The sequence below is a fragment of the Clinocottus analis genome, unplaced genomic scaffold, assembly GCF_023055335.1.
Source record: "Clinocottus analis isolate CAN_PGR_092001 unplaced genomic scaffold, fCliAna1.0.p SCAF_1, whole genome shotgun sequence".
NCBI classification, from domain to species: domain Eukaryota; kingdom Metazoa; phylum Chordata; class Actinopteri; order Perciformes; family Cottidae; genus Clinocottus; species Clinocottus analis.
In genome coordinates, this window is record NW_027175820.1 from 17,483,318 (window position 1) to 17,505,256 (window position 21,939).

Here is a 21,939-nt window from a genome sequence, read left to right on the forward strand (position 1 = left end):
GCGTGTAATAAATATAGACTTAATAACAGAAGCATCACCTCACACTAAAGTCTGTCAACTCTTCCTTCTGTTGGCAGCATCTGACGCTCTCACACTACTGGATAACATCAGAATTGACATTAAGGGAACTTATTTGTGACATCTACATTTTAGTCCGCGGCACTGCTCACGCTTGAGCGTGAGGCCACTGCTTACATAAACGATGACTCACTAACGACCGGGAATCACAAATGATTATCATGATGAAGTTAGCCTTTCACCCTGTAAAACACACTGTTTCCGAGCAACATGTCATTTTCTATTTTCTGTGAAGATGATTCGCCCCTCAGTGAAATTTCTTCACTCTCTTTTCTAATGTCAGATAATAATAAGATCCCTAAAATACAAAGTGATAAATCCTTTACTGCATCTATTTAGAAGGTATATATTTTGTTCTGAATCCATCGTAGCAATTGTAATAACTTTGGCGATCCCTTCATTGTTCATCTAGTGCCATCATCAGGTGAAGTTTAACTGTGTTCAATACGTTGGTTTATGAGCACATAACAGCAAAACTAAAGATATTCCCCAGACTGTCAGCTGTACTTTGTACTAAGTGCTGATTAGCAAGGGATAACATGCTACAATGCTAAACTGGAATGGCAACCGGCTAAACCAGATCACACCTAAATGATATGCTAAACCTATTATCATGTCAGCTCGAAGCTTATTTTTACCCATACAGATACAGCGCTGTAACACTGAATCTCGTTTCTAAATTTTTACAGATTTTCTTTGGCACATTTGTGCACTTTCTTTCTTTTTCTTTCTATTTTGCGTGTTTTTGTGGTCAGTTGAAGTCTCAAGGCCTTTTATTTTTTGATGACCTGTACATTCATGCTCCCCTCAGATCAGCTTTACATCTTTTGTAAAATTGTGATTTAGCTGAACGAATATGGATAAAAATAAAATAAACACGTTGCTTTAGTAAAGTTGTTGAAAGGAATCAGCCCAAATGTGGCAATCCCCGAGGATATTACTTGTTCTTGTCAGTTAAATGACAAGAACAAGTATTATCCTCTCAGATAATAGGAGTCAAGAAGATAACACCGGGTTACTTATCTTTCAAGACGATATGATATGAGTGACTGCAGATGTCAGAGAGACTGAGTGGGATGCTTTCTTTGCTGTGATTAAGCTCAATTCTCAATATGCTACTCTCTATTAAGAATGACATTCCACATTCAAAAAGCACGTCATGCACTTTTACAGCACTTTCTGCAAACGTACAAGGCATGATCATATATTTTATTTTACAGCCATTTGCAATCAAAGGTGCGGTTTCAAAAATGCAGTGCAACGTAAAACAGCAGGTAAACATGACAGGTCACAATATAAAAGCACAGCACCATTTGCCACCGTACAACAGTGTCACCTGAAGCTACATTTGGCTTGATACATGAATGAAAAATATAGTTTGTTCACACTTTGTTCACAGCCTTGAAAATGTGCTGTAAGTGTAATGGCTATCTGTTATGACTTGACTTTACTATTGACATAATACCTGCTTTGCATTCACATTACTAAAATAAACTACATATTATGCCACTTCAGTTCAAAAAGTGTTATCTTGCAAATTCATTTATCACAAATAAACTGACCTGAGATTGGAATTCACAATCTGTGACCTTTGGTTCATGGATTGATAAACACAAACCCAGGACAGCTACTTCTCACTACACTTCACTGTTGTTTCAACCCCAAGATTTGTTGATTGTAGGAAACAATAGATAATCACCACAACTCGTAAGGGCATCAATCCACTAAGAATGATAATGGCAAGGAATGGTGGCTGTTAAAACATTATTCAGTATTCTCTTTCCTGGTCTCTGAAGGGTTTATACCTCTCTTATAAACCGAGTTGTAATCAGCCTGCCCTGTTTTGCTGGTACAGTGAACAATTTCTGGTTTGAGAAAGTATGTGATCTCTCATGTCTTACTCTATTCCATCGTAACAAGTTTGGGAGCATCCGCAACTTTCTGTTTCGTGGGGGTGTTTCTGCCCTCTTGCTCAGTCCTCCTGGGCAGTCTGGGGCTGCCTGCAGCTCTCCGGCCGGCCTGAGGGCTTGAGGAGTCAGCCGCCATTTTGCGCTGAAGTAATGGACTCCGGGAGCCCTTAGGCTTCGATGGTGTCAATAAGGAGTCCATGACCTTTAGTGACCTCAGGCTGAGCAGACCACAGAAGTAGTTACACTGGTGCTGGGAGACAAACTGCTCAAAAACTTTGGGATTTCCTTCCACTGACAGACCCTGATGCCTGCAGCAACACACAACAAAGCCAAATGTCACAGTCGTGATTGTGGTCAGCATGAATGTAAATTACCTGTAAAATGAGGTTTTCACTACATAATTACACTAACCCTGTCGATTTAACTGAAATCCCAACATTGGTGATCTTCGTGTCAACACCTGCAAAACAACACCATGCAATTACTTTATTTTTCTGTTGTTCAGGAAACATATTCAAATGTGACAGACATGCAATGTGAATATTCACCACATTAACTCCAGCACTAAGCATGTAAGAGGTAGCGGAAAATGAAATACAAGTTCACTCTCATTGTATTGTAAATATAACGCTGCATAATAAATCATGTTTTATTAACCTGAAGGTGTTTAGAATAAACACGGCACTTAAGGGTTGAGAAGGTCAACTTTTAAGTAACACTGCAAAAAAAAACACATCCTTATTGCAAGCAAGCTAAATTACTTAAGTAATTATGGTAACGTATGTGTAATCTGTCAACCAATTTTGAGCTTCACACGCTCACTGCCTCTTCAATTGAACACACACTTGAAACGTGTTTATTGTGTTGTGGCATGAACCACAAGGTTAAAAAAAAAATGAAGTGGCCTCAGTTTTCATATCATTAAAAATCGTTGCCACAAATTTGGGTAAAACATAAATTTCACATTGATTTCAAGTGTCAGCCTACCTTCTAGACGAGTGAGTAGCAGACTGCCATTGGTCCACTGAAAGATCCAGTGCTGCAGGGCACAGCACTTCTGCTCCACGTCAGAGCCAGACCTCAAGTCTATTCTGCCTGAATTATCGAGTAGAGAGTATTTCTGATAGACTCCTGACAGGTCAGCCTCCACTGTGGCATAAGGGACAGTGTTTGCTGGTCGGTACATCAGGTAGACTGGAATCACCCTGTGTGATCAAGATGACGTCATTGACTTTTAGAAGCTTGATAGTCTGTGTACTGCAAATGATACTCAAGCAGAGGTTCAACTTTGAGGTAGATTGAACAAAGAGATCATACTCACTCAAGCGAGGGGCCAAAGTTTTCAATCCCTCTTGCCTCTGCAGAGAAGATTTTGCAGTATTCCCGGGCCAAGTTTCGAATTTTACACTCCTGCATGCAGAACGTTGGAGAACAGCCAGTAAAGATATGCTCGATTTCCATCAGTATATTTATTTATTCTTCATTTGATTAGTGCCTCAGTAATCCTATGTGGGTGGCAAGAATGACGACTGACTGATTCACTTTAACGCTGAAAGCTTATAAAATTATATATCAACATCTCAGAAGACACGAAGGAATTAAAACCTTTTCACATACCTGCTTGACAATTTCCAGGTTGTTGTCTATAAGGCAACTTTCTGCTTTGCCTCCATAGGCGATGGGGTTGCATGCTTTAATGATGCACGTGTTTCCAGACTCAAACACGGGCTCCAGACCATAGATGACTTTTGCCCTCCAAACTTTATGAGCACAGCCATCACCAATATGAGATTCTTGCATCATTATACGACCAAACAATTTGTTACTCCAGGTGCCAGTATCAGCCACGCCCTTGTTGAATAGCAGGGGTGTCATTTCAATCTCTTCTCCAACTGCGGACAGAAGAATGTAAGAAATGTCAGAAAAGCATTTGGGCACTGACACTGGAAAAACTGTGATTTAACCATGTAAAGACTCATCTTACCACCAAGGTCCTCTCTTAGGGACATTCCAGCCAAGACTGCAACAAAGTGAAAGCAGAATGAGACTTGTTGAGGTCTAGTAATGCAGAGAAAGTTTTTGTTTTATGCCAAATATAATGTAAAAGAGTACATACTATCTGCACTCAGCAGACAGTCTGTTGAGTCGGTCCCATATTCATTTGTGATTGTGCATCCGTAAACACCAGAGTCTTTGGATGTTGCCTGAACAATGGCAAGATTGACCTGAGTTTCATCCCCTGCACTGAGAAACAAACAAGAAAAGCTGTTTGTCTTCCTTTGTATTTTGCATGCTTTCTTGCCATTTATAAACAATACATTCAAAAAAACATCACAAAACTACATTATCCAGTATTTCTTGTGAAACTGTAGATTTTCTTTGAAGTCCCACTGAAAACTTACTTTCTTTTAATTTGAGCAATCGTCTCTGTATTTCTGTACCATCTGATTGTCGAGTCACTAAGTACGTTGAAGAACTGGCACCACAGTTTCAAGTGTCCTGAAGCATCTGCGAAGGTTTCACCCCTGATCTTTCGAATAACTTGAGGAGCTGTAGGGAAAGCGACACAACACAGACAGGATAGTGAAGAAACTTGTATATGTTCAAAATGTCATACTGGATGTATCCAGTCTGCCATATGCTACATAGCAAACATTTCTTTGCTGTACAATTCTATTGTACCTTTGAATGGGTCATGCTTGGCCTTCTCTGCAGGTTTCCCCTCATTTTTTGGGGCGTGAATCTCCTCAGAGGGCGGCTGGCTTGGTGCTTGAGTCTCAGATGGCGTCTTCCTCCGGTTCAAGAGCGGAGAACGCTTTTCTGTAGGACAGGTTGGCTCAACAGGGGGTTGAAGTAGAGGTGACCTTCTTGACAGGCTTGGAGACGTAGCGAGGGTCACGAGGCTTGCAGAAAGCTTGCTGCTCTCCGTAGGAACTTCCTTTTTCTGAGTTTGGTTATCAACTGGGGATGTGGCCTCTGAGGCCTCCTCAGGTTTGGCTTTGGGTACTAGGATTTTACGTCGGGCCCCAGAGGCTAGCTCTTGTGGAGTAGCAGAAGCAATGGGAGAAACACAGTCTCGTCTCTTTAACAATGGACTAGCCCCAGGAGTTGGTTTGCCTAAAAAGTCAGCCCTTGAACATTCCTCCACCAATGAGCTGTCCTGCTGAATAATGTGAATATTATTCAATTGTGTATCTGTTCCAAGTTCACCTTCAGAGGGACACGTTCGTTCACTCTGCAGAGAACTGGGGTTTGTGTTGTGTTCTTCCCTGTTGTATTGATCTAGTGGTGTAGAATTAATTTCAGTAATCCCCATTTCAGCTTGGAAGTTGAGTTTATTTTCTGGGGTTAACTTTTGTGTAACTCCCATGTGTTTGCCTTGAACAGGTTCACATTTGGCATGCTCCAGAAGTGTAATATTTGTCACTGCTGTTGGAGTCCCAGGTTGCCGTGGCACAGTTCCAGATGAAAGTTGTGTGGTCAGTTCATCCTTAGAGGTCAAAGGAGGAAGATTGTGTTTGACATTTTCACTTCCAGAAGGGGAAACAACAGGGCAATCTTTTAGAGGAAACTGATAGGAGGCTTCAGTTTCCTGGCAAATGTTCATGACACCTTTATGATATGTGTTGTCACTGTCGTGAAGTCCTGCAGTCTCTGCAGTGGTGCCAGTGTCACTGGCAGAGATAGGAAAGATTACAGCTGGGTTTTGTAAAGCCTGAATAGGGGGTGAAGTTGCACCTTGAGACTGAATTTGTTCCTGATCAGTTGTATTTCGTTGATTATAAACCTCAATGAGGGTTTCTTTTATGTCTCTTGGAGGAGTAATACTCATGTCAGTTTTAGTCACTGTTGGTTTGCTGTTATCTTCCTCACATGTTTGGGTCACAGTTGTAGTCGGATATTGTACAAAGCCAGCATGAACCGGTAAGGCGGTCACTGAATTTACAACTGTGGATTCAAGAGCCTCTATTTGTGAGCTCAGATGATCAGCTACAGATACGTCTTTTGTGGCAGGTTTTGGAATTTCCTGGGATTCTTTCATCCGGAGTTCGGACAAGTGTTTGTTTTCAGGAGTTTTTGTCAAGAGTGGAATTGCAGGCTTCAACAAAGAGAGATCCTGTGATGCTGAACTAGTTTCCTTCTCCATATCTAATATATGCTCATTCGTCTTAGTTTCGTTATTCGATCCATCAACAATGATAATGTCTTCATTTGCTGCATCTTTTGTCTTTTCTGTTTTAGTGGGTCCAATCACATGCACAGCAGCACTTTCAGTCTCCATCTCAACTATCTTCTCATTTGGAGTCACACTTGTAGAATCCACTAATAACTTAGCTACCTTGTTGCCTTCTACCTTCTCATCAACTTGTATTTCTGTCCCTTCAACCATTTTTATAGGTGTATTAATTTGGCTTTGCTGGGTGCCGGAAGAAACGTTACACCCTTGGGAGTTCTCACCACCACCAGGGCTTTGGAGGGGTGACTTCTGTATGTCTGTAAAAAGGGCCCTATGGCTTTCCTTGGATCCCTTGGGATGATCCCATGTGTTCGGTGTCACTTTGTCAATTGCTACTTGAAGACCACACTGCAAAGACGGGGTCTGGATGTCATCTGCCGCGGTCTCTCTCTCTGAGTCTGTCTTTCGCGGTGGTTGCGCATCCATCTGGTTAGGTGGAAGCTCAAGACTGACAGGTGCATCATTCCTGTTCCTCTTTTTATGGGCCTGTGTAACCTTGGGGCAAAATACAAGCAGAGGTTTCCATGCTGTAAATACTTATTCCCTTATCCCTGGCTATGCAGAACATAGACAAACACATGCAATTTTAAAACAGCAACAGTGTAACCAGCAACAAACAGAGGACAGAATGGAAAGACCTTGAAGCAAAAAGGAATTTATGAACCAGAGAAAATATAGAACGTGATGATAACAAGAAACCTTTCCTTCACCGGTTGGCAATTTTCACATTGCTCCCAGTAAAATACCTGCCACATGAGTGTTTGCATTCATGTTTGAAGCTTAGACCGCCCTGGAAATAAATTGTTTTTGAATAAGAAAACAATTCGATATCACCTAGTATCCAAATCCAGCACATTAACTAACACTTGTTAAAGATTACCTTTTGCTGGAACAGTGAATAAAACTGCCCGGTAGTGTGATACATCTGACATATAGAGAAATGTAAGCATGGTGCACTACCGTACTCTCTTCCATATGTCTCTGCGATACAAACATGTTGGTTGAGCTTTAAATCCTCATAAAGTTTGTAAGTGAGCTGAATCCCCTTTCAAATTAGCACAAGAGGTTCCCCGTGTCATATGTCATGAGGTAAGCCATGATATAGCTTCAGGATCATTCTCATTCTGCCCATACTGTAGGTTACCTAAAAAAGCAATTGCAAAACATCAAAAATACTTAACTATAAGGTCATATTCAATGTCATGATAAACAACATACAAAATCAGCAGCTTCGCTAATTTCTGATTCCCTCCTTCCCTTCTATATAATGCTGACACAGTCAGTCCTATTCCCGAGTAAGAGAGCTATTTTACACTTAAGTGTGGCCAGAAAGGAATGTGAATCATTTCAAGAGGTGCTTCAGCTGTGCAGGGTTTTGTCTCAGCACTCAGTGCCGTCAGTTTTCAACCATGTACATTGAGTCAGGGGGATTGCATAAGCAGTGGACAATAAAGATACGTAATCCAAATAGCAAAACAAGTGCTTATATAGGCTGTTGCCAAATGTATAGGTTGCATGTCATTATAGAGGCCTAACATCATCCATCAAGTCACCGTCACGACACCCTCCATTTACTTTCCTCTTCTTTTTTAAGAGTTGGACGTTTGGGGAAATACACAAGGTCTATTCTCATGTCTGTTTAAGTCCATCTGAAATGTTTTTTTTTGTCTGCATAGGTGACATATTTTCTCTAGCTCCAGCTAGCTGTTTACAGGAGTAACAGGAGTTACAGGAGTAAACAGCTAGTGTAGTATATTGTAGAAGTGGTCTCCTACAGCTCTAAAGATCACTCATTAACATAATAAATCTCATTGTTTCTGATTGCATATGAAAAAAGAAAGTGTAAAAACTAAAATAACCTTCTAACAGAGACAGGCTTGTTGTTTCCCCCTGTTTCCAATCTTTGTGCTAAGCTAAGCTAATCCGCTGTTGGCTATTGATTTAGATTTAACAGACAGACATGAGCGGAGTATCGATCTTTTTCTGACCTAACTCTCTGCAAGGAAGCAAATAAACGTATATCAACAAATGTCAAAGTTTTGTTTGGGGGAAAATCTGCTTAATCCAGGTACCATAATATCTTTTGAGTGCCAAAATACAATCCAAAATTTACATCATAAAAAATACTGCACCTTCCAGACCTTTGAACTAAGAATATCAAATGCATGAATCTACTGTTGCATCTGTCAACGTGTGCGTCATTTAATTCTTGTCACACAGCAGGGCATACTTGTAAAAGCTATGAATAGCTCCAGGATGCTTGTGTTACTGATGAGGCCTGTGTTGGCAGCACAAAGCGCTCATGAGCTCATGCGAAAAGGCTCGCTCACCTCGTTCAGCAGTGCTGGCCGAGACACAGACACATTTCTTTGGGTGGGGCTTGCTTTATTCGCAGACGGCTGACCTCCAGTCTGTTCACATGGACGCTGAAGCAAAGAGCTTCGGCTTTCACGTGGTGTGTTTACTGACTCAATGTCTTTGTGTGCTAAAGATCCAGCAGTGGGAGTATTTGACTTCTTGTCCACAACCATAACTTCAACAAGCTCTGTTTTAGAGATGTTACCATTCACTGTGCTTCGAGATGGTCGGGATGCTGCAGCAGCACCTGACTGTCGCTGTGTTGAGGTCACGTGACGACTTTGCTTCTGCATTTCCAAATTACGTTCAGTGTCTTTACATCCAGCTTTCTTCTCATGCTTTGCAGCTTTTTTCCCTTCAGTTCTTGAAACAGTAGGACTTGTAGATGTAAGAGTGGTGGGTACTGAGGCCGGCAGCTGTCCTTTCTTTGAAGGAACGGCTACCTCAACACATTTGTTTTCACCCTTTGAAGGCCCTTCAGCACGCAATACTTCCTCTGTTTCTGATTTCTGATGTCGTTCTGTCCCGTTCCTGGAGTCTGAATCCACAGATGATGAACTAACAATGTTTTCTACTTCCATAAACTCTTCTGCATTCCCATCGGACTGAACTGGCCCTGTGCAGGCCAGAGCTACAGAGGTTAAGGTCTCATCGTTTGCCCTTCTCTCCTCAGATGGCTGCTCTCCTGGCGTATTGTTGGAAATTTTAATCTTCTTTTTGACAAAGGGAGTTTTGGGTTCATGTGCAGTCAAAATCTTCTGGGCAGAGTCGTATATACATGTCCCGTTCTTGCTGCCGTTGTCACCGATAGTCTGTCCATTAGTTAAGGCTGACACGGCTCCTTTGGTGATGGGGATTGGCTTTTCCTCCACCACTTCCACAGTTGCCTCTTGTAACCTGGCTTCAGTCTCCACAGCGACAGCCTGAATGCTCTCCTCGTTGCCCTCATCCTCCATGGAGCCTGGACTGCTGAGAAAGGTCTCCATTGTGGAGCGGCGCTTCCTCTGTGTGCGGTCCGGACTGATGTTTCGGTGCGGCTCCTGGTTTTCTTTACCTTCCGCTTCCCTGCGTCTGTTCTCTGCCTTTTGTTTGAGTTTGGCGAAGTAGCGCTGGTGGATCTTGAACTCGTTCATTTCGCCCACCTCCAGAACCCCAGAGCAGGACACAATGCCTTTACTGTTGCTGGCTGAGGTCTGGTATATAGCTGCATCCTCCACAGTGCAACTGCAAAGAAAAGCCAATTTAAGTTGCCTTTATAAAAATTAAGAACAAAATGTATCTCTGAGAAAAACAAAAGCAAACATTGCTGAAAAGGAGAAAGTGCAGTGTTCGCTCAACTTTGTCTAGGAAATAAGCTCTTTAGTAAAACGCCATCAGAGTATCTGCTGCTGTGTAGTCATAAATTTTGTAATTGGAAATTTGTGTGGTTTTGATAGAACAAGTGCATTCAGATGTCATGTCAGTGTTTCCAAACATACATACTTGTAGATGTGCAGGGAATGGTTTTGTCCATTGCGGAAGATTTCATATTTAGGCAGTCCACAGTATCTGTCTAACTGCACATCATCCTTGTACCAAGTTACTTGAGGAATAGGGTGTCCTGGAAAATAAAATACATACATATATATATACATACATTTCCATTAAGTCACATACATCTGGTGTGAAGCCTCACAAAGTGGTGCAGTGAAGCTGCGTTTACCTGTAACCGCACACGAGAACTTCACATAGGAATTCTCAGATACAGCTCTTGACTTGAGGGTTGTTTCGAAGGAGGGCTGCGTTTCCTCCGTTAACTGTGCGATTACGCTGCAGAGTGTGCTCCTGTGACAGAGAGGGCATTCCACACATACCCGATTATTGTTTTGATAGATGGACAGTTTTCAGACTCAAGAGCAAAAGCATTGGCAGGAATGATTCATAAAGTTTACTGAATTCAAAATTGCTGCCTTCAATAGGTCAAGTTTGTGAACAGTCAATTTCCTCAAATAAAAATACCAGAGGTGTTATTTGACTCAAGACCGAGCCTCCACTACCTCAACATGGTACTTAAAATGGGAGGAAATGCAGCATCGAATGACCATTGTGAAAAAGCATAGACAAAGTGACTTTAGCGTCACCCAAAGAATGTACGCAAATGTTGTGAGTCAACTTGTCGCATGGTGGTTGTTGGAAAAAGTACATCCTACGTTGGTTCAAATAAATAAAAGCCTGGGTGGAGCGAGAGCTTCTAGTTATGATTAAGCATTACTCAAAGAAAAAAAGAGACTTATATTTCTCAAACGTGCTGATTTGGTCACGAAAGCCAAATCTAAATTTAGCCTACATTCACATCAATAACACAAAATAAGATTAGACTAAGATTTGTTCTTATTGAGTGTTGAACAGTTTTGTTTGAGTTATGCCTACCATACAAACCAGAAAGAAAAATAAAGTGGTTTGTGTGATCTTTGGTTTCTGGAGTTCAAAATGTATAGCTTTGTGTTGTGTCCTCAGAGAGGCCTAATTAGTTCAGCTATATTCATTAGAAAAATTAAACATATCACCATAAATGCTAAACAATATTGACCCATAATTGCATATAGTAATGTGGAAGAAACAGCCCACACATAATAACATAAATGAATGTTGGCTGGCATGCGTATTGTGTACATGACGTGCAGTTGATCCATGTCTGGTGTTGACATCCATTTGTTGGGTCAGTGCACAGTCACAGCTACACTTCACTGCATCTTAATTGTGATTAGGCAAACAAAAGCAGACAGTAATACTAAATGTCATCTCACTTAAATAAGTTACTGTGCATGCACTACATACTGCTGTTTATTGTGTTGTATTTTGACAATAAAAAATACTACACTAATGGAATTATGACCAGTACATCGTTATAGATTTTACCCCAATCAAATCTGGAAACAATACTACTCTCCATTCTCCCCAAATTATTTTCACATATCATTTAGCAGTGATTACGCACTTCACATTATTTCCGGGATGAATCACACGGGCAATAGTCGTGTTAAAGGCCAACAGAAGATGACAAAAAAATCTAAATTCTAGTTTCTTATAATTATATTCCCAGAAGCCAATAATGTTGCACATCACCGTTTATCAAATAACTTAAGATTTGGGATGTAAGAAAAGAAAATGCAGGGCAGTATATAAAAATGTCTGCATTGTGAACTTAAAGGTCGACATAAGTTGTTCCATGAACAGATTTGAATGCAGAAGCTGTTGTTGGTGTAATGCTTGATAGGAAATGGGGCCCAAGGAGCATAACTGAGATGCTATTGTTAACCAATAAGTTATCTAAAATAATAATATGCCACACAATTGCATTCACTGTGTTAGTGTTGAAACTGTACCTGTTCTCCGGCCTCACGTTAGAGAGGTAGCTGCAGCTTACGGGCCGGCTACTCCCACTGATATTATCCCCATTGTTGGATCTTCCATTTCCAAGAGAGGAGCGTGTCGTCGTTCTCCGTGAATCCATTTTCCACCAGATAAAGGGATAGTCTGGGGACTCCAGGAGCAAAACGTTTGTGTTGTTTGTGTTGGAACTCTTTTTTCGGGAACTTTGCAGAGCGATTCATGAGAGCTGAAAGAAATAACATTAACATGTATAATGATATCACAGACAGAACAACCGCATATTATATTACATCAAGTTTTATTGAAATTTAAGATTAAAAACTTTGAGATTAAAAATAAAAAAATACATATTTAACATCCTTTCTTATTAATTATTTGCATGAACAACAGTTAGCAGACTATTTTCTACATTTAACTCACCATTCACTAGCTTCTGTCCCTTCTTTGACAGACGCCCCTCAGCACTGCCTTCAGGCACTGCAATTTCCAATCAAACATGAGCGTGCGTAGGCTGCTGGACTATTTATAGTTGGCCTGCAAATAGGCACAAGAGCACATCACACTGTCCAAAACTGGTCTATGGACCATTTTATAAAACAAGCTAAAGCCATATAATAAAAGTTGTGTATAGTAACAAAACAAATACTTTTAAAGAAGAAACATCCACAACGAGTCCATTTCAAACACAAGGTCATTATGGCGTTGCTTCCCTGAATTGAAGATGATTTTAAAAAACAGGACTTTTTTTCTATTTTGTTTCCAATGGAATACATGCACTCAGAGAAGAGGGGGCAGTGGTGTGGTCAGTAGCTGGCTGCCTTTCTCCGTGAACTTTAAGCTCTGTGTACAGACTGTAGCGAAGCATCATATGAGGCTGTCAATCAGGAGAATAATGCCTTCACTCTTAAGTCCATTGATATGAGCGGTGCATTCTCTCTAGTTTCCATTCTCACAAGGTTTTCTTTCCAAACATAAAAGTGTGAAGATTCATTGACATCTGTTTTCTTGAATTGGCATCTTTTCGTCCCCATTTGTTCTTCGGAAGTTTTTATACATACTTATAATACAATATAAGATGGTGAAGCCTACCGAGCTCTCTGGAATGCATTGTCCAGCGAGTGACAATTGCTTCACATCCCCAGAGGAAAAGCAGTAGGAATAGAACAGCCTTATATAGGCAGATCCCACTGACTGCCAACGAGCTATGGGTTGTTATCTTTACACGAGCGTACACACACAAACACACGTGTATTCTCACACACACAAATCAGGGATCTGCCATTTCATTTCTTTTTTCTTTTTCCCTTGATGAGTTGATTCAGTTTGACATTTTTCATGCAAATGTTTGTATGAAAAAAGGTACCTTGTTAAAATTGTTTGTCTCATCAAACAAATCAAATTTAAAAGAACAGTTAATTGAGAACTAGATGTTATCAGAATTATCTTTAATCTGAATTTTTCCAACTCACTACCACACACATGCTTCATATTACACATGCCTTGAGCCTTCGGTCAATTTCAATTTTCAGTTCCATCCATCATGTTCCTCATATCTCACATTTTCCACTTTCCTTTCCAGGTAGGTGACTTAATTTAACGACCAAGATCAACTGAATAATTACATTTCAAAATAAAGGAACATTTTAAGAGAAATAATTACAGATTTAACAATGAGAAAGGGACCTCAACCCCCCAAAATGGACATATAGACTTCACCAGTCATAGTTATTTTAGAATAGATTCCATGAGCGACTCCTATAAACATATAAAACCCCTCCCCACACACACGCGCGCACACACACTGCAGTGATAGACATGCAGTGTGACTGGCTGTGTGTGACTCTGTGTAGGGGCTGGAAAACACACACATGGTCTGAATACTCTGGACGGGGTGTGTACAGAGAGATCAAAGCCCAGCTGGGTGTGGAAACACTGCAGGGGATGGGAGACTCTGTCATGTGACCCTGTTTCACAGTAAAACCCCCTGAAGCATGTTACCCAGCTGCTGATGGCTGGAGAGGGATTTCCTAATGTTGACCCATATGTCAATAACGGAAAATTGTGTAATTATGTTATTTGGTCAAAATATTGTTTAAAAAAAGGACCAATGGAAAGAAACAATTATTTAGTTACTTTGATAGACCAAATGTCGCTTTTTAATATACCAATTTTTTTTTTTAGCCAACCATGCTCATTTCCTTGAAACACATTTTTACCTACATTTTTTTTGCAATTCCTCTCCAAATCTAAATTCTGTTGGGGTTTTGTGAGTACGATTTAAACATTGCATGCCCATTGCCTTGTGCTTTTCTTCTTAAAATCCTGTTGTGGCTTAGTCTGGCAGATTTACTGATGGGGCTGTACAGATGATGCTCACAGAGATCACTACCTCTGGCTTCATTGACACCGCTATCTGTCTTTTGCAAACATAATTGTGCAGTGTCAGAAACAGAAAGAGGTCACTGCGGGGCAAATGTAAATTGTTAGAATCCGTCATTAGAGACAGAGTAGTAATGGAGGACGTCTACAGGACTGTTGTTGGATGTTAGAGGAGATGAGGATTAAACAAAAGTTATGAGGCAGATTGGACAACTGTCAGCTGTTTCACTGAGGCGTTTATTTAAAAGCTCCATAGACCTCCAATAAATAGTGACCTTTTAGCATGTGGTCATAAACCTTTCCCTCACAACTACATCTTGTCCCTCATGCTTTCTCTGGTTATGTCATTAATAAGACTAAAATAGGGAGAAATGGGGGGGGGGGGGTATAAACTGGCCTTCGAAGAACACCTGCATTCACCATCAAATCATCCTGTGCTCTTCCTACACCTAGTGAGACAAAATGAATGTCAGTGTAGTTTCATGTTTCTGTGCCATTTAACAGTTGCAACGTTTTCACTATGAACAGGTGCCATGTGTGACTTCTCAGCAGGTAAAGTTGCCCGACAACAGGTACACGTGTTGACTGACGGGTCTCTAAAAGTCTCTATTATTTGCCGGCACTGACGCATGAGATTTGAACATGGGCACGTCCACTGATGATTTATGAGGCGACGTTTTATGAGGTGATGATCCTCGCTCCTGTGTAAAGAAGACTACCAGCCAACGTTCTGTTGGGTAATCATGTGGGTGAGTGCAGTCCTAATATTTTGTGGTGTCCGTTGAATAAAAACGATAAATTAACTAATACATTTTGCTCCCAATTAATGTTAAAAAGCCCATGCTATCATGACCAGTGGTTTGTTAAAAATAAAGACAATACCTTTTATTCTTTGAACTTGTGAATTTGGTATTTTAGAAAATGGGCACTAACCGTTTGATGGTGCTGCATGTGGAGCAAATAAACTCCTGAGATAAATCACTACTATTTAAGATACATAAAACGCCAGCTGCATGGGAACATGCTGTCCCAATCCAACTGGGATATTAAAGCACCCAGATCCAAGACGCTGTGAGTAGTGAGGTGTCGACACAGACGGAGAGAGGGGCGCACCAGTGGACCAACTCGGATGGAGACCATTATAAATGGGATTTTGATCACAGACTAATAAATATTTTAGAGGCTAAGGCCAATGTAACATGTTTATCTGATCACAAATGCAAAATCAAATATAACATGAATTTGTTATGATTGATTGATAAGTTTATCCAGACCTGTATGGGTCTGGCGTGAGAGTTACTTGCATGGTGGCCCAGTGCCAAGTGAACCCTTTAAGCACCCTCCACCACGCATGCACAGTAGGACAGCAGATTGTTTTGATGTTTGAGAGGTCTCTGTGGAAACTGAGCTTGGCTTTGTACGGCCGTCTGGCCCGCTGTTGAGGCTGTGACATCATCTTCTGGTTATTCACACCAGTGTCAGCTCCAAGGAAGCCGAAACAGGAGAAGACTTGGTCTCCAAGGACAGCTGTGTGGACGGACGGGCACATGCGCACGCACACACACACACACACACACACACCTACTCAGCCCAAGTTAATTGTTGCTGTACATTAGACAGGGGCTGATGGCCATTATGAATAATGGGATAAATGTAGCCTTTTTCTGTTTTGTGTAAGCTCTCTCTCACACACACGATTTATAACAAGATAATATAAATTGTGCCAAATATTATCGGTTTGACAGGCATGCAATATAAAAATGTTTTGATCCTTTATAACATATCTGCTGCTCAGTGTGGACCACAGCTCCTGAGGGTTAAATGTGCTACCTCTTGCAACGCCACACAACAAAAATATATTCAAAAATATTCTTGACCAAATATTAAACATGACCAATTCAACCAATATATTGATTCACAATATTTCCCAGCAGGTGGACTTACAGTGTCATCTAGTGGTTATAGTGAGAGATTCAAAGTACAACCACACAAGCTGTGACTGAGTTTGTACATTTGCTGCTCGAAGATACAACCTATATGTTTCACTCTTATGCAGGATAAACTACTGAAAATGGACATCAAGCCCTAGATATTGTCAGTATTAAGCCAACAAAATTGAAAATGGAAAAAAAACAACAACTTGTGACTATCTGGAACATATTTTGTATGAATTATAATTGAATATTAACAGTTGAATAAATTGTAGAGTAAGAACAAATAAACTATAGTTTTCTGACAAGATGAGACTATCAATCTTTATCCCTTTTAACTTAATCTCTATGCAAGATATGTTCTACAAGTACACTCACTATTAAACATTAATACAAATACAATATTAAAAAGTACTTAAAATATGAAATTGGAACCATTGTAGGGTGTATTGAAGCAGACATAATAGACAGCCTTGCTCACATACATCTTCTGCATTCATATGTGCACGATTACTTTTTTTCTGTCTTTCTTCTTCAGCATGTTAACAACAGATGGAGCCTGGCGCTTTACACCTTGAGGAGGAAAAGTGAAAGTATTAATGAAGCAGTATGGTCTGTAAACATGAGTAACATCAGAGGAGATACATTTCTCAGAAAAAAATATTTTCTTGCACGACCTTGTTTTTTGCTGGGTGAACCAGTAGGGCCGGCCGATTTCTTGGCATAAGCCAACTTCATCCTCTGGATGTTTTTCTTCACGATCACTTCATGCTGTACGATGGGATGCGGGTAGTCTTTACCCACAATGCATCCTGCTTGCTGCTGGACACAGTGTGGAGCTTTCCAAGGCTCATAGATGTACTGGGCCGGGAATTTTTTGAGAAGAGGAAGGTACTTTCTATAAAGTAAAGTGGAGACAAAATTATTAGCATCAATTATTTTTTCATTATTATTATTATTATTATTAATACATATATACAGATATTGCATGTGTACACAATATGTGTATAATCTGTTAGGTTTATGATGTTACTTGATGTAGTCTCCATTTTTGTCTGTTTTCTTGCCAAAGGCGACAGGAGAGTAGACCCTGAAGAACTGGTGGAAGAAGGCACTTGCAGAGAGCCACTGCCAGTTTCCAGCATTCAGAGCCCAGTCGGCATCTAATAAAAGCTCCTCAAACACCTTCAGGGAAAGTCAGCAAAGTAAGTACTCTCCAGATTTAGCGTCACACACCTCGAACACTTTCACGGTGAATGTTCATGGTAAGGATCAAAAATGGTTCAGCAGAATGTGGTTGAATTCGGTTGTTTTATTTCTTCTTTCTTTTCAAAACCTGCCGCCTTGTTATAGGCTTGTTATAAATTTACCCCTCACCCATACATGATAGAATACCTTAAAAAGCTCACCAAAAAAGACCTAAACAACTTTATCGTGAGAACCAAAAGGCTGCAAAAAAAAGAAGAAAAACTTGTGATAATATTTAAATCCTGTAAATTGGATTCACATTATACCTAACTACATAACTCAATTCACTTTGATGATTTTAAGTCAATTGTTTCAGTACTTTTTAGTGTGTTGCCGTGCCGGATTTTTATATAATGTGTTAATCCAGTGTTGATCTGACAATCCTTTAACGGCGTTACTTGTTTGATCATGCTTTAACTGCATTTTTTTTTGCATTTGGAGAGGCTTATCACTGCCGCACACAGGTACAGGTGCTGCACTTTAAATCTCGTAAAGACAGGGTAATTAAGAACTAAGCGTCTTACGGCTCTTCAAGTCCGGCCCGTGTGAGGTCAATCAAAAATCTAAAATAAATGAATAAGATGCACGTCATAAATGCAATACACTCCTTTTACTTTGAAGGTGCTTTATGTACAAGCGCATGCTTCCGTAGCCTCACCGACAGGCAGTGTTGACGACTTGCAGACTTGAGTCTGACGTCAAAGCACCTATTGTTATGTCTTAAAGTGCAGCGGTTCTGCCTCACAAAGCAAAAAAGATCATGCAATTAATCAGCTAAATTTTGTCAACTTTGCCCAGCCCTAATAAAAAGGTACTTATATAGGGTTATTATTGTTTGTTTTTGCTATTTCATCATGACTTATAAATAGATATGTGTTATTTTGCAGCTTTCTCCCACACACTGTAAACTGTGCATGGAAATGAGTACTGTAAGCCTGGATTGGTTTTGTCTACCGTACTCAACCAACAGAAGCACGAAATGCAATCTAATTTTACACACCTTCTGCCCTTCTTCCCAGCTGATCCACAGGTCTCCCCTTGTAAGAAAACAAGCAACAGCATGCCGGGCCAGGTGGTGGATCCAGCCCTCCCGCTTCAGCTGAGTCATGATGGCATCGATGAAGGGGAAACCAGTCCGAGCCTTGAGGGATATACAGTACATTCAGGATGACAGGAAGTATTAATGATTGAAGAAAAAAATGCTACTGAACTAGCATGAGAATTATACATCATCCTGTGCTCTTTTCATTCCTCTCCAATTCAAGGATACAGTACCTCTCTCCATGCAGCGAGCCATTCGGTGTTTGAGTCCCAATCCACCTTGGTACATACAGGGTTTCCCTCCATCTTGTTAAAGTTGGGGATACCCACACTAGCTGTGTAGAAGAACTCTCTCCACAGTAGCTGGCCATGCAGGGAAACCGGAGGAGCTGAGTGCTTCTTCTGCAAATGCCACACAAACACAGCAATCATACTAAGTCCAAAGTTAGGCCCATACAAAGGCCAATAGTCCATTAGTTAAACCGATAACATTTCCTGCTGTTTCTATGAAGCTTAAATCAACAGCTTACCTATTTTTTTGCGTTTAAATGTATTTAACAATGAGGAAAACTAAGCTACAATTGTATTATAGAGCATGAGTTGTGCAGCGTTATTCCTGGTGTAGCATTGTGTACTAAATGGTGACACTCACCCCCTGATAGACATCGGTCAGCCTCCACCAAAAGGTGCGTGCAGACAGGCAGCCAAACGATATGTATGGACTGAGGACAGTGGTACTGGGGCTCAGAGAGTTTGGAGAAGTCTGTGGCTTCTCAAAGCCGCACACCCATCCCTGAAGAAAAAACATGATGTAAATCATATTGAGTACATTTATGCATCAAAGACGAGATGTGTACATTTTCTGTTCCTGGGACATTGTCATGCTTTAGAGCTACAAAATGTAAAGGACTAATACTTGAAAAAGATGTCAGGTGAACCTTATAGTTCCACAATTATGAATCAAATGTAGGACTGAAAATAGAGCATAATCATGTTTGTAGAAAGAGAGCAAAGGCTTTCTGAAAACACATTCTCTCAAGTTATTGTGATTTTCCTCTGAGAAGACGTATGACATCAATTCATTACCACGCACCGTAGTAGCACTTAAATAGCACTTACTTATAGCACTTTGTAGTTTGACTTTCTTGAAGAAATTGTACTTTCTTGATACTTGTTGTTCTAAGTTTGTAATCATGGTTGAATGCAAGTCACTTTGGATAAAAGCATCAGTTAAATGAAATGTAATGTATTTACCATCCAGTTGTGAAGAGATGAAGAATACACAAGCATGAAATACCGTTCTTTTCATATGCTTATCTAATCTCCTCAGAGACTCCTGTTCTCCTCCAGGAAACTGCTCCTCTCCGAGAGCTGCAGTGTCGTGGCTGAGCTCTTCCAGCGTGGGGCTCTCGTATTTCTGCTTCTGGTTTTCTGAACAAGGCGTCGTCACATCTGTGACAGAAGAAACAGGGCATGGTACAATATCAGCCACTTCTTAGCATTTACTTTCATAAGATAGCTTTTAAACTAATTCTTTTTAGGTTATAATTCCATGGAATCCAACCTTTCATATCGTCCATTGTTGGAGCAGGAATTGGTCTCTTTGGAGGACCAAGAGTCTTCAGTATCGCCTGCATACGATTATAAGTAAGCGGCGCCTTCCCATTGTTTTCCTCAATCACCCTGAGACATAAAAGACTATCAAAACGACGTATGTCGCAAACCCAAAATAAAATATTTCACAAATAACAATTGCATGAAATTTAAGTAAAATAAGGAAACAATGCCCCAATATGTGTAGGCGTCGTTCAGCATTAGTAAATGATACCTTTCTATATCATAGAGAGTGTGCGAGACTTTGTAGATGACTTCGACTCTGTGTTCTTTGGCCAATGTGGTCACTGCTTTGTCCCGGCTCAGACTGTAGGGCTCTGTGTCGTACTCATAGGTCAACTTTGTTACTTTCCACTTGTCAAACAGCTTGGGGAACACTTTCTCGGGCGTCCCTCTTACCACAAACAACCTGGAGGAGCCAAACACCACAAAATAGCAGAATATGACCAGAATAATTACATGTATATGTGTTTCAAACTTTTTAAGTATTCAATATTTCTCAATGCCGTCCTTCTGTCTACCTGGAGTTGAGTTTCCTGAGGCTGCAGTCCAAGTCTTTGAGGGCTCCGACCAGGAACCTCCAGCGGTTGATCCCTACAAGGGTTTTGTTGTGGAGGTGAGGGTCCAGGATGAACACCGGGTACAGCTCCTTACAGTCCCTCAGAGCAGCCATCAGTGCTGGGTTGTCATGCAGCCTGAGGCCCTTGCGGAACCAGTGAATACATGTATGAGCCATGCCTCTGAACCTGTAAACACATCTACAATGACCAGAATTGCCACACACACACACACACACACACACACACACACACACACACACACACACACACACACACACACACACACACACACACACACACACACACAAACAACGAACCAACAATATGACAACATCATGTTGCAGCGCAAAGGAGTTACAAGATAAACCCAAAAACGATGCACAGTTGCGAAGCGAAACCTTACCTCAACAGTTACGCGTGGTCGATGTTGTCTTCGCAGAGATATTTGGTTTGGTAATCAACACGTTGAGTAGCGTTACACAACTGGAGGCTCTGCTACGTCTACAGCAGAATCAGCCAATCAGAGAGGCGGTGAAGCATCACGTGTAGCCCCTGTAGTGTGTCAGTTTGTACACCAGATGTCCCTACTGTGCAAACAACACAAGCTATGCTGCAAGTTTCCGCAGTTGAACAAATATATTATAAAAGGTGCGTTTGGGAAGATTCTTGAAAGAAAATGTGAAGGATACGTGCCCTTAACATTGACTACCGGTGAGAGAAACAACAAGCAGCGGCAGCAGCTCTCTCAATCCACTGTACAAACACGCCGAGGGCCTGTCCCATTCAACATACGAGGTTTCTTCGATTAGATATCCGCCAGCTCATCGTAGCTCGCCGTGATCGTATAGTGGTTAGTACTCTGCGTTGTGGCCGCAGCAACCCCGGTTCGAATCCGGGTCACGGCATTGCGATACAATGTCACGGCAGATGGGCTGTATTTTTGTCATTGTAGTTTATGTTAGGGATAAGACTTACTTTAAACAACCGCCTTATTTTTTCCGCATGGAAAGTTATTTTACGTTAAGGTTTCCTTTGGTCAAATAAGTAGACCAACATTTACTCTTATTATTTGTGTAAATGAAAACTATGTAGGCAATCTCCTGTTTTATGTTCTATATAATAATAGGCTTCAAAACGTTCATTTGCGAGTTGAGGACACAACAAAAATACATCATACAACAACACAGACACAAGGGAAACAAACGGGAACA

The 21,939-nt window shown here is 40.8% G+C and overlaps 2 protein-coding genes and 1 non-coding gene across 4 annotated transcripts; 1 reads left to right on the forward strand and 2 right to left on the reverse strand.

Moving 5' to 3' along the window:
* Positions 1 to 1,268: 1,268 nt before the first annotated feature.
* alpk3b (alpha-kinase 3b) lies at positions 1,269 to 12,640 on the reverse strand. The gene is made up of 14 exons (XM_068597499.1): positions 12,376 to 12,640; positions 11,949 to 12,181; positions 10,286 to 10,407; positions 10,066 to 10,183; positions 8,556 to 9,807; positions 4,671 to 6,720; positions 4,391 to 4,538; positions 4,105 to 4,232; positions 3,973 to 4,008; positions 3,606 to 3,880; positions 3,310 to 3,398; positions 2,976 to 3,193; positions 2,400 to 2,448; positions 1,269 to 2,296 (listed from the first exon to the last, which is right to left on the reverse strand). Exons 2-14 carry the CDS (start codon positions 12,074 to 12,076, stop codon positions 1,981 to 1,983), a joined length of 4,929 nt encoding a protein of 1,642 aa, XP_068453600.1. The 5' UTR covers positions 12,077 to 12,181; positions 12,376 to 12,640; the 3' UTR covers positions 1,269 to 1,980.
* Positions 12,641 to 13,422: 782 nt separating this feature from the next.
* Positions 13,423 to 21,268, reverse strand: cry5 (cryptochrome circadian regulator 5). 2 transcript variants are annotated; one of them, XM_068597727.1, is made up of 11 exons: positions 21,132 to 21,268; positions 20,690 to 20,914; positions 20,383 to 20,577; positions 20,119 to 20,237; positions 19,852 to 20,006; positions 19,207 to 19,347; positions 18,789 to 18,956; positions 18,514 to 18,654; positions 17,299 to 17,450; positions 16,943 to 17,163; positions 13,423 to 16,838 (listed from the first exon to the last, which is right to left on the reverse strand). In XM_068597727.1, exons 2-11 carry the CDS (start codon positions 20,902 to 20,904, stop codon positions 16,762 to 16,764), a joined length of 1,584 nt encoding a protein of 527 aa, XP_068453828.1. In that variant the 5' UTR covers positions 20,905 to 20,914; positions 21,132 to 21,268; the 3' UTR covers positions 13,423 to 16,761. The 2 variants fall into 2 exon arrangements, with proteins under 2 accessions (XP_068453828.1, XP_068453901.1); XM_068597800.1 differs by having other exon boundaries at positions 20,690 to 20,926; positions 21,132 to 21,239.
* A 293-nt stretch (positions 21,269 to 21,561) lies between these two features.
* On the forward strand, positions 21,562 to 21,633 carry trnah-gug (transfer RNA histidin (anticodon GUG)). Its single transcript has one exon. It is a non-coding gene; the product is annotated as a tRNA-His (tRNA).
* Positions 21,634 to 21,939: the final 306 nt, after the last annotated feature.

What these genes read in the sequence shown, in the direction of transcription:
- alpk3b (XM_068597499.1), bottom strand. Translation starts at nt 12,076, where the DNA reads ATGGATTCACGGAGAACGACGACACGCTCCTCTCTTGGAAATGGAAGA. An exon ending in CCTAAGAGAGGACCTTGGTG is followed by an intron (nt 3,881 to 3,972) that starts GTAAGATGAGTC and finishes TTCTGTCCGCAG; the next exon opens with TTGGAGAAGAGATTGAAATG. An exon ending in AACTTTGGCCCCTCGCTTGA is followed by an intron (nt 3,194 to 3,309) that starts GTGAGTATGATC and finishes TTGATCACACAG; the next exon opens with GGTGATTCCAGTCTACCTGA.
- cry5 (XM_068597727.1), bottom strand. Translation starts at nt 20,904, where the DNA reads ATGGCTCATACATGTATTCACTGGTTCCGCAAGGGCCTCAGGCTGCAT. An exon ending in AAAAATGGAGACTACATCAA is followed by an intron (nt 17,164 to 17,298) that starts GTAACATCATAA and finishes TTTACTTTATAG; the next exon opens with AAAGTACCTTCCTCTTCTCA. An exon ending in TTCACCCAGCAAAAAACAAG is followed by an intron (nt 16,839 to 16,942) that starts GTCGTGCAAGAA and finishes TTCCTCCTCAAG; the next exon opens with GTGTAAAGCGCCAGGCTCCA.